The sequence below is a fragment of the Lagopus muta genome, chromosome 1, assembly GCF_023343835.1.
Source record: "Lagopus muta isolate bLagMut1 chromosome 1, bLagMut1 primary, whole genome shotgun sequence".
Lineage (NCBI taxonomy): Eukaryota > Metazoa > Chordata > Aves > Galliformes > Phasianidae > Lagopus > Lagopus muta.
This window is the reverse complement of record NC_064433.1, coordinates 174,897,450-174,914,546: the sequence shown is the minus strand read 5'-3', so window position 1 is coordinate 174,914,546 and position 17,097 is coordinate 174,897,450. Positions and strand designations below refer to the sequence as shown.

Here is a 17,097-nt window from a genome sequence, read left to right as displayed (position 1 = left end):
AAGTGTTCTGTTTTACACCAACTTGTTTCCATACAACTTCTTTGTTCACCATTTAAGCTGTACCAGAAAATAATTTACTTATCTCTGTGTGCTACAGAAATTCCTGTAGAGTCAGCATCTTTGAAAGTATTTAGCCACTGCTCAGTAATGGCTAAATAGACTTCAGGGATGCAAAGCTTTATGGTATCTCATGGCTTTTTGAAGCACCATTTGTTTTTAGTGTAGATTTCCCACATAATAATTCATACTCACATAGTCTTCTATGATTTCTTTGATGCCAGCAACTGTCAAAATAAATAGCAATGGCACCAAGGTGGTATATCTTCCTGTTGGAGAGACATCTGGAATTTGCTGTAAACAGAAAGGAAAAGAGATGCTCATATTATTTTTAAAATACGTTTCTAGCAAATTTAGCATTTTATGCAAAGTTACCAGCAGGAACAGAGGTAGAGCTTAAATTCTGATTTGTACATGACTGCCATTTAAGTTCAGCAGACACACCAGCCTAAGCTCCCAAACAACTTGAAGAAGCTACTGCTATGAATGTCTATGATTATGCTGCTGTACAGGCCTTTTCTTTTACTTCTTAATAAGAAAAGCATTCAGCTGATGAATGCCACTGATTCAGGGTGAATATCTGTACTATTTAAAATATCGGCACATTCACAAGAATCTATGCATGTTTTTCCCAATATGGTCAGTAGTTCCATATCTTGTGATACTACTGTATTAATAATATAACTAGCTTGATTTTAGGAATTATGTTGGAAAAAAAACCAGCTCAAATACCCTCTAATTTCAGTTGTTAAGTACATATCTCATCAATGTTACGACTTAACGTACATTCGAGAACTTTTTTGCAGTCGACCACGAACATTCAAATAACTGTAGCTGCATTCAGTTATTTAATAAATGAAAGTAAAACAATGAAACTATACCTGCAGTAAGGCAATGAAGAGGAAGAACGCATTTGCAGCTTTTCTTATCTGCTCATACAGGAATCGAGGTAGAAAAGTCACCACACTGTACTTGGCTGTGCTGTAGGTTAGAAGATTTTTATTTTAATCCTTCATCTGAACATTAAGGCTTCTAAAGCCGCTGTTAGAAAATGATTTGAAGATCATACAGTAAAGACATGTACAATATGAAGGAATTCAGCTATCTGTATTACAATGAAGAGCCATACAGAACAAGAGGTAACACACAGATCCAGAAGGCAGACAGCAATACATCACTACAACCTCAACGACTAGGAGAACCACCCTATAACTTGATGTGTGTTCAAACCCCAGTACCATGAGCAGCAGCAATATGAGCTCAGGTTAAAGCATGTAAGTGTTTACACCTCAAGGGGTAAACACATAGTATTTAAGATTCACAGAGCATGAATCTTAAATACTGGGGTAGGCTGAGTTAAACACAGTTAGAATCAGAAATGGTACAGTGACATTTTTGAGCTGCCTCCTCTCCTAGCTCAGAACCCAAGTTCAGTTATGAACAATTTTCCATAATAACCATCCACAGTTTCACAATAACGCTTTCTATTTTCCACAAACACTAACCGATCTCTAAGATACATAATGTCTTGTTTTCACATCAAATCCAGCAATGGCTATTATGCAAAATGTGAATGCGTTTTCAGGAAAGGTGTCCAAGCTGACAAGAAGATTCAATCACACAATTGTCAATGAGTTATATAAGCCATCTCCAAGTTGTCAAGTAACCAAAACCAGCTCAAGAAAGTAAGACTACTACATGCAAGCCTACACTCTGAACATAATATTGACATTGGGGATATATGTGCTTTCTTGATATAGGTTCAGATGCACGAGTTCTCTCGCACTATCTGAGCAGTATGAGAGGCACAGTTTATCCAAGTAGCACACAACGTTCCCTTATATGAAAAGAATAATTTTTACAGTTAAAAAAGCAGCTCTGATTTATTTTGTACTGTATTACTTCCCTCATTTATGCACTGGGCATTAAAATGAGCCGGAACCTTAAGAACCAAGTGCTTGCAGCCATGGTACAGCTGTCTTCCACCAAGACACTGACTGTAAGCCCTGCAAGAATCAGACAAACTATACTAAATGTCCTTTGGGTTTATATTTTATTATTTTAACAAAGGCAGCTTATGTTCCCAGAGAATAGACAGCTCATCAGTGCTCCTCCTTTCAAAGAAAGGAAACTTGTTTACCTGCTGGAATGGGCTGCCTAGGGAAGTGGTGGAGTCACTATCCCTGGAGGTATTCAAGAAATGTTTAGATGCTGCAATGAGGGAGATGGCTTAGTGGGAAACATTGGTGACAGGTGGGTGGTTGGACTGGATAACTTAGAGGTATTTTCCAACCTCAGTGACTCTATGATTATTGAAGTCTCCCAAGTCTATTAAGCCCGCTTCTCTCTGAGAAATGTTTTTCCAGTTATCTTCCACCTTTAAGCCTTTCAGAATAATTGCAAGCCACAACACTATGTATCACAAATCATGAAATAATAAAATGAAATGCACTGCCTACCTGTTCTGTCTTTCACAACTGATTGCTATGAACAAAACCCTTACTACAACTTTGACCAGACAATTTAGTAGGGTTGTCTTAGTTATCTTCATACATATAAAGTTAGATAACTGCACTCTCCATGCTTTAATCATTTTCTTCTCCCTCTTGTCTTTCCTCGTCTGCACTTCTAAGCCATATAATGACTGCTGCACCTTCCGGAACAAAACAGTTATAAGACATAAGATAGCACAGTTTGTTACATGAAGCTCCATTTTGGAAACCAGAGGAGAATTAGTGCAGGTGTGATGAAATACAACCAATCAAGGTTACATCTTATTTGACTGCGGGAGATGTATTTCCATTTCATACAGTCCCTTTGTTAAGCAATTAGAGATGCCTGCTAGGTCGGATGCAAAGCAGTTATTACTTGAACTGGATCTCTAAAAAGAAATGGGGAAGAAGAAAGAAAAAAGACTGTAAGAACATTTCTAAAACTACAGGGTATAGACTCCTTTTGCTACTACTCAATACTCAATACCCAAAGTGATATTTTACAGAAATATCAGGGGATCAGGCTTCCATACAGCTTACACCAACAAAACCAACTGAACAAAAACACATGTCTGCATTTAAAAGATTAAGTAGAACATTTGTTGTATAAATGAAGAGAATTTATTTCCTTGAATGCTATTACTTCCAAGTTGTTTTTTCCTTCATTTGAAGTTACATGCACATAATCTCAAGTGTAATATCTTTCCTATAATACAGAACATAATTAAACAAATTTCAGCAGTGCCTTGCATCTTTAACACATTTTTTAATCAAGTGAATAGTTCAGATCTACACCAGATGTGAATCCCCCAAGCAGGACTAAAGAAAAAAATAATAATAATAAGAGTTTGCAGATTTCAAAGATACATTACAACTACATATAATGCTCTACAGGCCACCAAGCTAGTGGAACAGAATAATGTAATGCTGGAACACATTTTTATTTCTAGATTGTATGCTCATAGGATTTATGATTGATAAGAGCCAGAACTCGTGCAATTGTAATCATATCAAAACATTTATAACATTCTACCATTTATCAACTTCTGCAGCTGACTGCTCCAAACCATGCTCTTATTTATGCTAACATCAACACAACGAGTCATTTTTGAGTGAACTTGATATGCATGAAATCCTTATATCCATGGACTTTGTTACTTAAGTAACATGGCAGATGCTTAGAATAAAATAGGTATGACTAATTAGAGGTACACATTCAGCTGTTACCAGCTCATTTGGAGCACATTTTTGGTCACTAAGGACAAGTATACAGAGGTTAGCCCTTTGACCAGCCCCAACACTGCAGCTCTGGCAGCTGGGTGCCAGGCACTACAGGTCTGCAGCTCAGGGTGAGGAGTGGAGCATATGCAGAAAACTAAATAACAGACCAGCATTTCCTAAAGCAACAGCTGTGTACTACGCACACCTTGCCTACCGATGGGGTTTCATGCTTAAACAGGTGTACAAACATTACAACAGATTTGTCTCCTTGATATCTGCAACTTAATTCATGTAAGTCATGTTTCAAGTTACACTGCAGAGCAAAGTGGGACTGACGCTGTTGAATGAGTTTGGACACAAATCAGTAGAGCTCAAAGTCCAGCCCTGCTCTCTGGCAGAAACGCAGAGATTTCTTTGAAAGGCAACCATTGTATAATTTGGAAAAATGTATGTCCCTCACATACCTTAACTCATTCTTGTGCTACTAAAAAAATACCAGAGATGAGTTTTTTCTTATAACATCTGCACAAAAAGTAGCAAGCAGCAAGCTGAGAAACTCATTAACTGTGTTCTGATATATTTACTTCACTTATTAATGGGTAATTTTTCTGTAACAACACCATAAGCTACCATTATCCCTATATCCGTCCCCAATACATTTCATAAAGCCATGTTTTCCCATGTTTTTTCTACGAATCACCCTTGAAGATACAAAGACTACCAGTAATTGGATGGGGTCCTGGGCAACCTGATCTAAATGTGTATGTTTGGTGGCCCTGCTAGGCAGGGGAGTTGGAACTACATGATCCTTGAGGTCCCTTCCAACCCGGGTGATTCTGTGATTCTGTGATTCTGTGATAAAGGCAAAAAAGTTAGAAGCAAGTGCATACTGGCAAGAGGCATTTGAATACAGCTTTACCATTTCTAAATCACCCACTTCTACTCCTTCACTGAGGTGGGGCTTTGTTTTGTTTGTTAACAGCACAGATATTAACTTCACCTTGCAACTCCTCGTGTCATAGAGAACAAGATCTCTTTGAGGCACAGGTGGTCCTGTTTCCAGAGTGACAAGGTAACAGTACTTCCCTCACCAGCACTCACCTACAACTGTCTCTTCCACAGTTTAAAAACAAAAACCTTGAAATATTCTCGCATGCGAGAGCTGAAGCACGAGCACTGCTTCATGTCAGTGCTTTTGTAAGTTTGCAAGAGCAAGCAGAAAGAGAGCCAGTCACAGACATGTGAACCATGGGGGGGCTGGGTAATTGAGCATTAAGGACTTGAACTCCTCTCACGAGCAGGTTTGGTTTCCACTAACACGTTCAAAAGGTCAGGTTCTCTGGAACAGCGGAAGGAAAAAATCAATCAAGAAGATCTACTTGAATTAAGGGTTCAGACACTGCCTTCAGTGGAACTGCGTGTGCGTGTTAAGGTCCTGGAGGCACATGACATCTCTTAACAGCAAGATTGATGTTGGCTACAGAAGTTCTGCATCAGCTCTTAAGTACAGAAGCAGCACTAAAACAAGCTAACTCCAGAGCTGTTACTGCTGCAGGAAGCACAGCAGCAAGCACTATGTAATTCAGATGACATTTAACTAGATGAACAACACACAGTTATTACAGCAGGTGCAGAGAAAGCTCACTCACACAGAACCCCACCAACAAACAGTGCTGCCATGAAGACTATTAGCTAGGTTGGTTCCTTGTGCGTGTGGAAGGTTATTTTAATGATGAAACTGACACAGGAGACATAAAAGTCAGATGTTTACAAATTCCCAAAAAGGGAGATGTAAGATTTATAAAGAGCAATTACCTACAAGTCTCTGCAGTGATTATTGCTGAAAAGGAAATGAGGTCCTCAGCAAGCCATGCTGGCTTGTTTTGGCAGACAGCAGTTTCAGTTTGAACAAATGAAGCCTCCAGTCTCATGGAGCTCCCTTCACTCTGTCAAGTGAATCCTTGAGAATAGAACTTCCATCAGTAATCCTGTATACTTCCATCAGCTGAGGAAAGGGCATGCTGTGCTTCAGTACTTGAGACAGTTTGAGACAGTCTCTGAAGGAAGTCTGAGACAGGCTCAGGAACAAAAGAGGGAAAATAATAGCAGCCCTGGAGTGCAAGGCTTGGATCCTAAGGGCTGTGATTGCTCCAGGCTGAGTTGCCCGACCAGAGCAAGGCAAAGAACCAAAAGCTACCACATCCATCACTCAGATGTGGAGACATCGCTGCCCATACTCCACATGGCTGTTTTGTTTTTAGTTTCTGCTCACCCCTCCTGTTTCCCTGTTTCGGTTACACTGACATCTTGCACGAAAGCAGCTTATATTATATACTGCCCCAAAATAAAAAGGGTCACAACTTTGTTATAGCAATGTTTTATCCAGCCATCTAAACATCAAGCTCTGAAACATCTTCCAACAAAACCACTGCAAGGCCATTTAAGAGGGATGAATCTGCTCTCTTGAATTACCCATATATTATGAGAAATGATTAGGAATATTCACATATCTTAAAATTAAAGCATTTGAACTTTGGAAGTACACAAAAAAAAGATTTCTTGCAGTTTCAAACTGCAGTGCATAGTAACTTGAAAAAACTTTCAACCAAAGGGGCAGTTCTTATCCCATGGACCTCATCCCCTGCTCAGATCTCCCTTAGAACAAAGATTCCTTTGTTTACAGAGTGGGCTCCTACCAGAAGTAACAAAAGGCATCACTGTGTCTTCTAGAAATTTGTTCTGCCTTTGTAGAAGAAAGAAGTGATCACATCTTAAGTGTGCACAGGTCTTCTCATATCATATAATGTCGGGAAAGAGGCCATTTCATACGAGTTTAAATGTCTCAGGGTATCACATCAGCCCACAATCTCCTCTGCCAGCCAACTTTCACCACCACTGCCTGGGCTGCAAGCAGGGCACAGGGAAGGCACAGAGCAACATTGACCAATGCAATGGCAAATTGTTCCACAACTGTGATACTCAAAAATCCAATCACGCCTCTTTACCATACTTAGAAAAGCCCTCTCTTACCAGAGAAAAACACCCACTCACTTCACAGTCATGCCTTGTTCATAGCATTGCTTTCTGCCAGTACGCACATTTGTGAGCAACTATTTAGATGGATATTAACAGTATTAATTATCTTTGTTACTTCTGGCCAACAGTCCTACTTATCCTACTGCATAAGTGACATCTCAGGACTGATGTTGAGTTTTACAAGCCCTGCTTGGCTGAGCTATCTGCACATCCTCAGAAGCTGCATCAGCAACAAGCTTATCCTCAATCACTTGTAGTTCACAGGTATCACCTGTACTACAGGTAGTTAACCTTGTACAGAGCAGTGTTAAGCTAGAAGTGCTGGAACATGCATTGTGAACTGCTGTCCACTGGAGCCTGACAATCCTGCTCCCCTCTAGCTCAGTAAGAACAATTGACAACCAGGTAACAGTCTGGCAGCTTTCCATAACCTACAGTTCCTTGTGGCAGGACTTCTGCCACATGTAGAAAGTGGGAAACTGCAAAAGCTAATTAACGTTGCAAAATTAGCATTTTTCCAGTAGAAAGGTCTCCTACAGCAACGCTCATGGCAGCCTTCATACACTGCAGGCACTAGCATGACTGCTTATGCTCAGTTTAACTGAAAAACCCAAACCCTGTGGTCACATTTAATGGAAGTGGTAGCATTTTTACTTCCAAATCCTGTACGCTGGAGGATTCTCCTAAAGCACACAAATAGACAAGGCCTTTCCATTTGTTCTCTATTCATGCAATCCCTATAGAGAAGAGAAAAGACTCCCGGCTATTTGTCAGTAACAAACGCATTGAACAAAGCATGTTTAGAAAACAGCTCTAAAAGCTCCGTAGGCACGACATTGTTTTAGCAAGCTCCAACAATGTCAGGTCATCACTAAAGAAATATGCAGCCCTGCTGGCAAGTACAGCTCAATAAAATTGAGCTGACAAACAATTAACCTGGATATACTACTGTCCAATAAAGGGAGTTTAACAACATATCCAGTTACTGTGCAAACCCAGAATAGATTTCACTAAACACACTGCACTGATATGAAGAAAACTGAAATCAAGACACAAGCCACCTGCTACAAGTGATGGCGATCTGAAATTCACAGTGCTATCCCCAGTTCTAAAGCCATTATTTCTAAGTGTCATTGAAACTGTCAGAATGGTTACTTCTTCATTGACAAGTAGGGGAGGTGGTAGAAGCAAATACTATCTGTTCCTTCAAAAGTGCATCTGAATCAACTCCATTCTCACTCAAACATAAAGAATAACCACAAAAAAACTTCACTTCTTCCTGTTCACGTTTCACTGGAAAGAGCAAAGAAAAGCAGTGGAAGAAAAAAGTAGGAAAAAAAAAAGTAGAAAAAGTAGAAAAGCAGAGTCAAAAGTGAACACATCTTGCTGAAGACGGGCCAATATTTATTCAACAAATGTGGGAAAGCAGATTTGTTTGCATCAAGTCGGACTGCTTTTTAACTTTAAGGTCTGGTGTATGGAAGTTGCTTAAATTGTGAATTTAAGCAAAGGGAGAAAGAATCACAGAATCACAGAATTGTAGGGGTTGGAAGGGACCTCCAGAGATCATCGAGTCCAACCCCCCAATAAAATGACCCAGTTTCATTCCCATGCTGTGTTGCTACTGCTGATACATGAAATTCACCACGATGCTGGGAGAAAACAAACAAACTAAAAAAACTCCTTCAGGATGCCAAAGAGCTGAGCACGCAGCAGGTGAAGGGGCACCACAGCCATCTCACAGCTGTTCTTCCCATCTGGACATCGAGTCCAGGCTACATTCACCAATTTAACTGTCCCAGGGACCTGGAGAGGAGCACCCCACTAAGATTGAAGATGCTGACATTTCAAATACATTGGCACAAATTAGCAACACATCACCAACACCAGGCAAGTATGGAGAGCGTTCCAATGGCTAAAGCACTCCTTCCATAATGGTATCCAAATCTTTCTGCACTGTGATAGATTTCAGTATCCGCTACTGCTGCACTGCAGAAGAATTGTTTGTTATATTCTATCATAAATCAGCATTTCTTACCAGTTGAACACAATATCTACCTAGAACTAAAAAAGCTAGAAGAGAATTAGTTTAACAATAGCATTTTACCACTTGCATCATTTGGAATTTGACAATATATTCATTCTTTGAAGGACTCCAAGATGCTTTTCCACTAAACAATCTACTCATACAACAACAGAAAAGATTTCCAAATGTAATACAAATACCACTACAAATGGTTATCTTGTCTGAAACTTATGAGCTAAATACAGGTAGTTTCATGCAGAAAGCACTTACATAAAGCACATTTTAGAGAAAAAGGAAAGCCAATCTAGAGCCTAAGTGCAGATAAATAACACTAACTGGGTTATCTGCATTAGTTGGTCAATACTAATTGGCTTCTGCTACCAGCAACCTGTATTTCAGTAGCATCAGTGGAAATCTTCCCACACATTCCAAAATAGCACAAACTGCTCTTTATCAGTAATGCAAGTGGCTTCTATAGTGCCTGCATATAACCTAATGCTTGGTTCCATACAACTGAAATTAAAAAGGAACAAAGACTGTGGTCACAACTTTGTCTCAGCAAGCACCTTGTAAGTAAACTGATGGAACAGCCTGGGACTCCAGCTAAGTGGCCCGTTAAGCACTAGTCTTGCTGCGTTACAACTAGCAGCCTTGTTGCAGCTTCCAGCACTACGTTCTGTGCAGCAATATCTCTGCCTTAAGAATTAAGAAATTCCTTCTCAAAGATTTGCTCAAGTTTTAAGATGTTGCACAGCTCAGAAGTGGAAACCAATTTACCTCTCGCTCACTTTTCTAGCAAGATTCAAGCTGTGGTAGCACAGCTCTCCAAACAATGGATTTTGTGGATATTGGTGCATTTTGAGGGGTCTTCTTAATAGATTAAGCCATCTAATCCTCTTCTGATGAGAAGTTTTTCAACAAGACTTCTCGATCCACTAAACGCATGGAATAGAATTTTGCTCTTAGTGGTGTCTGTGCCTGCTCTCCTACAAGTCACACACCAAGGCTGAACCTCGAGTCCTGCCTCAGATGTGCTCAGAATTGCACCAAAAGGCACTACTGAGTGTGAAATACAGGAACACTGCAGAAAGCAGTTATCACAACACTTGTAATGTTTGGGTGCTTGGGATTTCTTTTTTTCTAATTTAGAGTTTTAAGTGTCTTTGAATTAATTTCAGCGCTGCTTTGTTTCTTGGATAAAGAAGGCAGGAGAAATTCTGTTTATAAAAAATAAAAAATAGCTGTTTTTAATGCCAGCATCAAGATATTTGCAACAAATGAGCGACTTAGACCACTCCACTGGTGGAACTTACCACATGCATTGGAAGAATGTTTCAGTACAGTCTCACGTACTCAGTATAAGCTAATGAACTCAGAGCCAATTCCCATATTAGTAAGGAATACCAAGGAATTCTACTTCAGTGAAAAGTGGTCCTGAAGAACATTCTCACTTTGTTAAGCAAAATAAACCAGTCTCCTGCACACCAGTGAGGATATGTTAGGTAGGTATTTATGCCATTACCTCATACATCTCAGAAATATTGACACAATTCAGCCGCTATCATCACGCCCCATCTTCACTCTCTGTTTTTACAAGGCACTACTCAAGTTTGCTTTCAAACTGTGAAATAAAGACTTCTGAGTCATCTCCCTCACTGTTAAGAAAATCAATCACATTATAAACCAAAAATAAGGTACTGTCATTGAAACAGGCAGACCATCAAACTCAGCAAAAAATGTTTCAAGTCAGAACTGCCAGCCCAGCTGCCACTCTTGCTATAGCTCTTTTCACACCACAATGATCTGCTGTAATTGGGTAGAAACCAGCCTAATCAGTCACTGCTCAGTCACTCCAGGTACAGGTTGGAAATAATGATTCACTATTATTCTGTTCTTCTCACCTGGATTACAGAGAAGAGAAAGTATGTTAAATAAGTACAGAGAAAGAAAGCCTTTTCCCATAGCCTGTTGAGAAGAATGGAGGAAAAAAAGCAGGCTGGTGTCTCTGTAGACAGTGTGAGATAGGTGACCAGACTTCTGCAGCCAACGATGTTTTAGGGTTGTGACAGCTGCTGGTAGACTTTCATCCATCAGGGTTCAGTGCCTCAGATTACAGATTACAACCACTGCCTTTAGGAGCATAGAGCTCCGTACAGAAAGGCTGCAGGTTTTCAGAATGTGGACTTGTTTCATTTCATATTAAACTTAAAATTTATACACAGAAATAGCCATATTAAATAAACAGATACATACCTAAGTTGTGTATATTGAACAAGTCCAAACAGCTGCTAGATAGCTTTCATAAGAGTAAGAATGCAACACTGGAGCTAAGGGTATGTTGGACAGTAATTACTTTTGTTCCACTTCTGCATACTTCAGAGCTTCTAAAATCTTTCTGCTGAAAAATGGAACTCTATTTACCTTTTATTAGAAGGTTAACAAAGTTACACATGGACACAGATTTTCAAATGGAACACAGTTAACAGGGAAAACACATAGGGTGTTTCTACAGAAGGAGTTACTGCTGCTACAGTGCAAAGAAGAATGGTGATACATGTAAGGAACCAAAGTTCCTTACAAAGGAACTAAATCAGGCACACAACACATAAAAAGTTGTGCCACTGAGTTTTAAAATATCTTCTGATAAAGTCTGAAATGTGCAGTGAAATATCCAACCATCACTCCTCAAATTTTCACAAGCTCACTTACTCACACCATTAAGTTGAGGGAGAGAAAAAAAGGATTGAAAAAAATTCCTCCTTCCGCATCCTCACACTTTAATATCTTACAGTGTCCTCCTGTTTTGCCATCCGCTTCATCTCTGCATTAGTACTGTATAGAATTTCTAAGCTGTACTCAGGAATTTCTTGTTTTGCATAACTTGCCCAAAATCAGAAATAGGGATAGACATAGATACACAGATATATACATCACTTTCCTTTTTCTCCCACAAAACAAGTAAACAAGCAAAAAAAAAAAAACAAAAAAAAAACCATAGGAGTTCACTTTTAACACTGCCTCTCTCCTGGAAGAGAGAGCAAGAAAAAAAGCGTATTTGTGATGAATTAGAACACTTTCATCTTGAAGAAAATCCAGCTCTGTTTCCTGCTCTGTTTTGCTCAGCTTTGAGCAAACTATTCCATATAATGCCTCAAGGTTTGGGAAGCTTCCTATGAGCATTCACAAGTTCACACTGTGAATTCTTGACAACTACCAAAAACTGACAGTCAGAAGTCACACAATGCTAAAAGAAAGCTTCCCCATCTCCTTGGGTTTAATGCTGTAAGCCCTCATATACAGATGTTTATCTGCTTACACAGCACTCCACACTGTGGCACACTGACATTTCATACACATCCTCAATTCCAGTGGCACTGAGAAATCCAGAAGCTGGACACAGTAAGCAAGAGTCCACAGGCAATAAATACAGCACTTGTACTGAAGAGAAGAAGCAATATACACAAGCAAGTAACCACTCACACTGCACAAAAGACACCCTTTGAACCACAAGAGGTACAAGGATACATCACCTTTCCTTTGTTTCCACTGAGCTGAGGGGAGAAATCTAACTCCACAGTGAAAGGCTGTCATCCTTAAAAAATTGCTGGGAAGAGGTCAAAGCTTCCTTCGTAACCAGGAGCAAGCAATTACAAAGTGGAATCAGTTCCTAAGTGATGCAGAGGAGCTAAGATTGCTAATTAGGCAATGCAAACATCTCTGCTTTCCCAATTATGCTACCTCTTCTTGTCCTACCCTTAGTTACACCAGTACTCCTGGATCAAGCCGCCCAAGTTTGGAGGCAAACCAGTGTGAAGTCAGTTACAACAGCTATTGAAATGCCCCTTAGGTGTCAGAGGACGGCATCTGGACTGTAAACTGGACACAGCTTGCTCAAGCACTGGCGTCAAGGCCAGCAAGAACTAACTCCTAGTAACATAGTTACACCCTATATTTCCATACAGTTTCACCAGATCAAAACTGAATGCCTTCAGAAAAACCTAAGCTACGTGTTAACCATAGAATCATAGAATGGCCTGGGTTGAAAAGCACCACAAAGATCATCTAGTTTCAACCCCCTGCTATGTGCAGGGTCGCCAACCGCCAGACCAGGCTGCCCAGAGCCACATCCAGCCTGGCCTTGAATGCCTCCAGGGATGGGGCATCCACAGCCTCCTTGGGCAACCTGTTCCAGTGCGTCACCACCCTCTGTGTGTGAAAAACTTCCTCCTGATACCTAACCCAAACCTCCCCTGTCTCAATTTAAGACCATTCCCCCTTGTCCTATCACTACCCACCCTCATAAACAGCCATTAAGCCAATCTTCATCCCCTCATTTTTTACTGTGAAGTAGGAAAAATACAAATACTCTATCCCTAAAAGGCATCAAACTCATACAATATTTAAGAAAGAAAAAAGTGAAAAAACATTTGATGGTGTTGTCCACGTACAAAAAACAAGACACAATGAAAATCTATAACTGTAACTCCTCCTAAGCCATAGGCTTTTGCAGGCTGGCATATTATAAGTAAAAGTTGTTTAGAAAATTATGTGCAAGTCACTGCACTACACAGACCAGCAATCTTTGAGATAATATTCTTCAAATTGCCTTTGATCATATACATGCAATAAAACAGCCAATAAAATACATCATTTCAACAGGATATAAAATTCTTTTGTATTTTCACAAAGGCACTCATTGTATAAACCATTCCCTGAACAATGACCCAAACATCTGCACCAACGGACGCCTGCTAAATAACACTCCTTGGTCATGACAGCAGCCATCTGCTCACCTCGCTAACCAAACAGCACTGTTTTTGTGCACCTTACACATCCTCACACCGCTGTGGCAGTGGTTGTTTCTCACCTTTCTAACCCACAACAGCACGGCGTTCATCGCACCGACACTTAAACACACACTGGAAGGGCTCCGACTGCCAATGACAATTCCCACTGGTCTTTGTTACAAACACAACTGGACCACAGCCTCAAATGCACAGAAATGGGATTTGTAAACTTTTCAGCTATTCCTGCCCCGTTAAGACTTGCTTTTTCCTTCCTTCCAATTTGTTACACTTAGTCTAAGTTATCCTTGAGTCTGAGCATCACTCATTTTGAAGAGTACGCTGCATGGAGTTTGTACAGCCAGCTTCACCCAAACCTCACGCTACATTTCTGCAGGTCACCTGCCGTACCTAAGAACCAGATCCTGCCATTCCAAAACCCACCCGAGCAGCTCCGCGGGCTCAGCGCTCTGATCGCACGCGCAGAGCTGCGCCCCGCCGGACCGCGCGGTGCTGGCAGGGAGGGGCGGCGGATCCTTCCGTGCCCACGGCAGCAGCCCGCGCAGGAAGAAGCGGGGAGCTCCGTACCTGACCCAGTTGTCGCGGAACTTGCTCTGCTGGGGCTGGTTCACGTAAATGGTGCGGGCTGGCGCCTCGTCCAGATCCGCCGAAGACGTGGCTCCGGACATCTCATCATCCGCCTTCTTGTATCCCGTGGGGGAACACACCGGTCCTGCGGGAGAGCGGGGCGGTCAGCGCGGGGCCACCATCCATCCATCCACCCATCCATCCACCCATCCACCCATCCATCCATCCATCCATCCATCCATCCATCCATCCATCCATCCATCCATCCATCCATCCATCCATCCCGCCCGCTCCGCCGCACCTACCGCAGCCTCGGTACCCCGGGCCGGCAGCTCCCGCCGGGGCCGCGCCTGAGGGAGGAGAAAGGCCGGGCCGAGCCGCGGCTTCGCCCGCAGGAGCACCTCCCCGCCGGTTACCACGGCGGCGGCTGATAAATAATGCAGGGCCGGGGAGGGGGCACGGGCCCACAGCAGCCAGCTGGCAGCGGTGCGGCCCGCCAGCCTCGAACAGCGGGAGGGGCCCCGCCCCGCGGCCGCTCTTCGCCCCGGGATCCGGCCCCGCAACCCCGCGGCTGCCGGAGACCGCCAGGCACCGGCGCGGGGCCAACCCACGGGCGGGAGGCACGGGCACACCGCCGCTCCGGGCCTCGGTGCTGCCCATCTGTGCCCCTAGTGCCGCACGCCCCTGCCCGGCGCAGCCCAAGGCAAAGAACCACGCTCACGGACCTCGCTGAGGCCCACGGGGGTGGGAGAAGTTCACGCACAGCTTCTTCCCTCAAGTGACACCACAGACAGACCACTGGCCAGAGGGCTCCTTCCCCAGCACCACACCTCGACTTGGACTGAAGAGACCGAAAGCTTTACGCTCACGGTTTCAAAGATGAGTTCTTAGACTTGAAAATAATTTAACTCCAACTTGCTTATGCAAAGCGCCGTTTCACTTTGCGCTAAGAGGAAGCCAACACAGGTACAGGGAAAATAACTAGCTATTTCTCTGCCAAGCCTCAACATATTACTGAGGCAGGGATGTATTTCAGCTTTCCCCTTCCATTCTGAGCCATGGAGATGCTGTGTTACTTGAGCTGCAAACACTGGATAAGCAGTATAACAAGCCACAGATTTACAGTCTAGCAAAGGTGGCTCTATGCACAAGAATAAGATCACAGTAATCCTCTAAAAATGTTTTTTTTTGTTGTTGTTTATATGATTTTTCAAAGATACAATACTTATTTCTCAGTATTAATCAGTGTTAAAGCCAAATCCAGCAGCTATTTCTGATTTATGCTAGTATCAACCTGCAACAAACTGATTGGATCCAACAGTGCCTAAAAAGAACTCAGTACATAGAGTGCCCCTGAAATTTAACTGTGTCCTTCTTAACTACAGCTTGAGGGAAAAACAGCAGCCCTACTACAGCCCTTAAGTTCTCACATACTACTGGTATATGCCTTGTCTTTGTGTGTGTGTAAGAAATAAACCAGTCTAGGCTGATATTCTATTCCTCCACCCCAGCCTTTCCAGACTATTGATAATTTTATTGTCACGGCAAACTGGCTCTACAACCTCTAAACTTTAAGCACTAGAGGGCAACATTACCCCTTGTTTTTACAACACATGTCAGTACCAAGAAAAATTTCACAGTTCTCATACCTGGCCAATGAAGCCACTGTGTAATTAAACTAATATGCTTTCAACAATACCATCTCTTGCCCAACACAAGTGTTTCACGTTGTAAATTCGTATTTTGGATACATTAAACTGAACTTTGTGAGGCCTAATGAATTGATTGCCTTTACTTACATCTGACACTAACTCAGACAGCAAAAATAAGCTTTATGTACATACTTCATGAACAAATACCTGAAATAAAATATGTAAGACTGTGTATCATGCAAGATAATGCCATTATAATACTGTATCAGGTTACTCAGTCTGAAGAAACTTGCCACAACACAAAGGATCACTCAATCTTCCTGAACATTTTACTCTGCAGAAAAACAGAGCTAAGAGCAGTACTGGAGACTTGCTGTTCTTTCCCATTGATTCCATGTTGTGTAACTGGGTGGAGATCAAAGGGCAGTACCCTTAAGAGCATTAAGTGCAAGGAAGCAGCTTTCATCTGTTTTCCTTGTCAAGCTCCTGAACAGAAGCACAATTATAATTGTGCAAGCATACAATTAAAAACATTTTCCCTCCCCCTGATGACATTACTTGTAACAAACAAGTTTTTTTTTCCATCTCACTCCCTCTGACTCTTGAAATCTTCCTGTTCACCAGTTTTCTTCACTATCAACTATCACAAAGCTGTGCTGTAACATTTAGAAATAACTGACAGATGACCAAATTCAAAGGCACTTAGGTTTACTTCACGTACTATTTTCCTGACCATTCTACTGCCAAGAGAGATGCTCCAAAGACAAATTCATAAACCTCATTCTTTAGGTATAGCAGAAGACTTCAAAGCCAGCTTGTGAGCTTGTATAAGCAGCTGTGCTAAGAGGGTTTGCATTTTTGAAAGTGGTTCAAATCAGCTGCTTCAATTCTTAGTGGAATAAGCCTCATTTTGGAAGATTACCCACTAATCCTGCCCAGCAGGAATGCCTTCCACCTCCCTTCCCTGTTTCTAAGCAGATCGTAGCCAGAAGCCTGCAGATAGTGACCTATGTACTGGCTGTACAAGCTTTCATTCCTCACATTCAGAAAGATTAAGGAGCCCTAAGCTTCTGAAGGGTTCCTGGTGAACAGCAGTGCCAGAAGCAACACCACCTTCAGAGGGCATCTTCCTCAAGGGAACCAGACCATGCACAGACTCGCTTCAAAAAGGTGAAAACAAGTTCACTTCTGTTCACTGGTTGAGAAAAGGTGGATACACACCATGCAGGTTTGATCAGCTT

The 17,097-nt window shown here is 41.9% G+C and overlaps 1 protein-coding gene across 8 annotated transcripts in view; it reads right to left on the bottom strand.

The window, feature by feature from the left end:
• ATP8A2 (ATPase phospholipid transporting 8A2) overlaps window positions 1-17,097 on the bottom strand; it is a 322,239-nt gene that overhangs the window by 272,771 nt on the left and 32,371 nt on the right. For 5 of the 8 annotated variants that reach the window (XM_048933647.1, XM_048933645.1, XM_048933650.1 and 2 more), the window contains 3 exons: window positions 14,205-14,349; window positions 939-1,038; window positions 253-351 (listed from right to left, as the gene is read on the bottom strand). In XM_048933647.1, the coding sequence (XP_048789604.1) occupies window positions 253-351; window positions 939-1,038; window positions 14,205-14,305 (300 nt within the window). In that variant the 5' untranslated portion in view covers window positions 14,306-14,349. Of the gene's footprint in view, window positions 1-252; window positions 352-938; window positions 1,039-14,204; window positions 14,350-14,509; window positions 14,568-17,097 lie in introns of those variants that run through there. The other 3 variants (XM_048933649.1, XM_048933651.1, XM_048933652.1) reach the window with 3 other exon arrangements.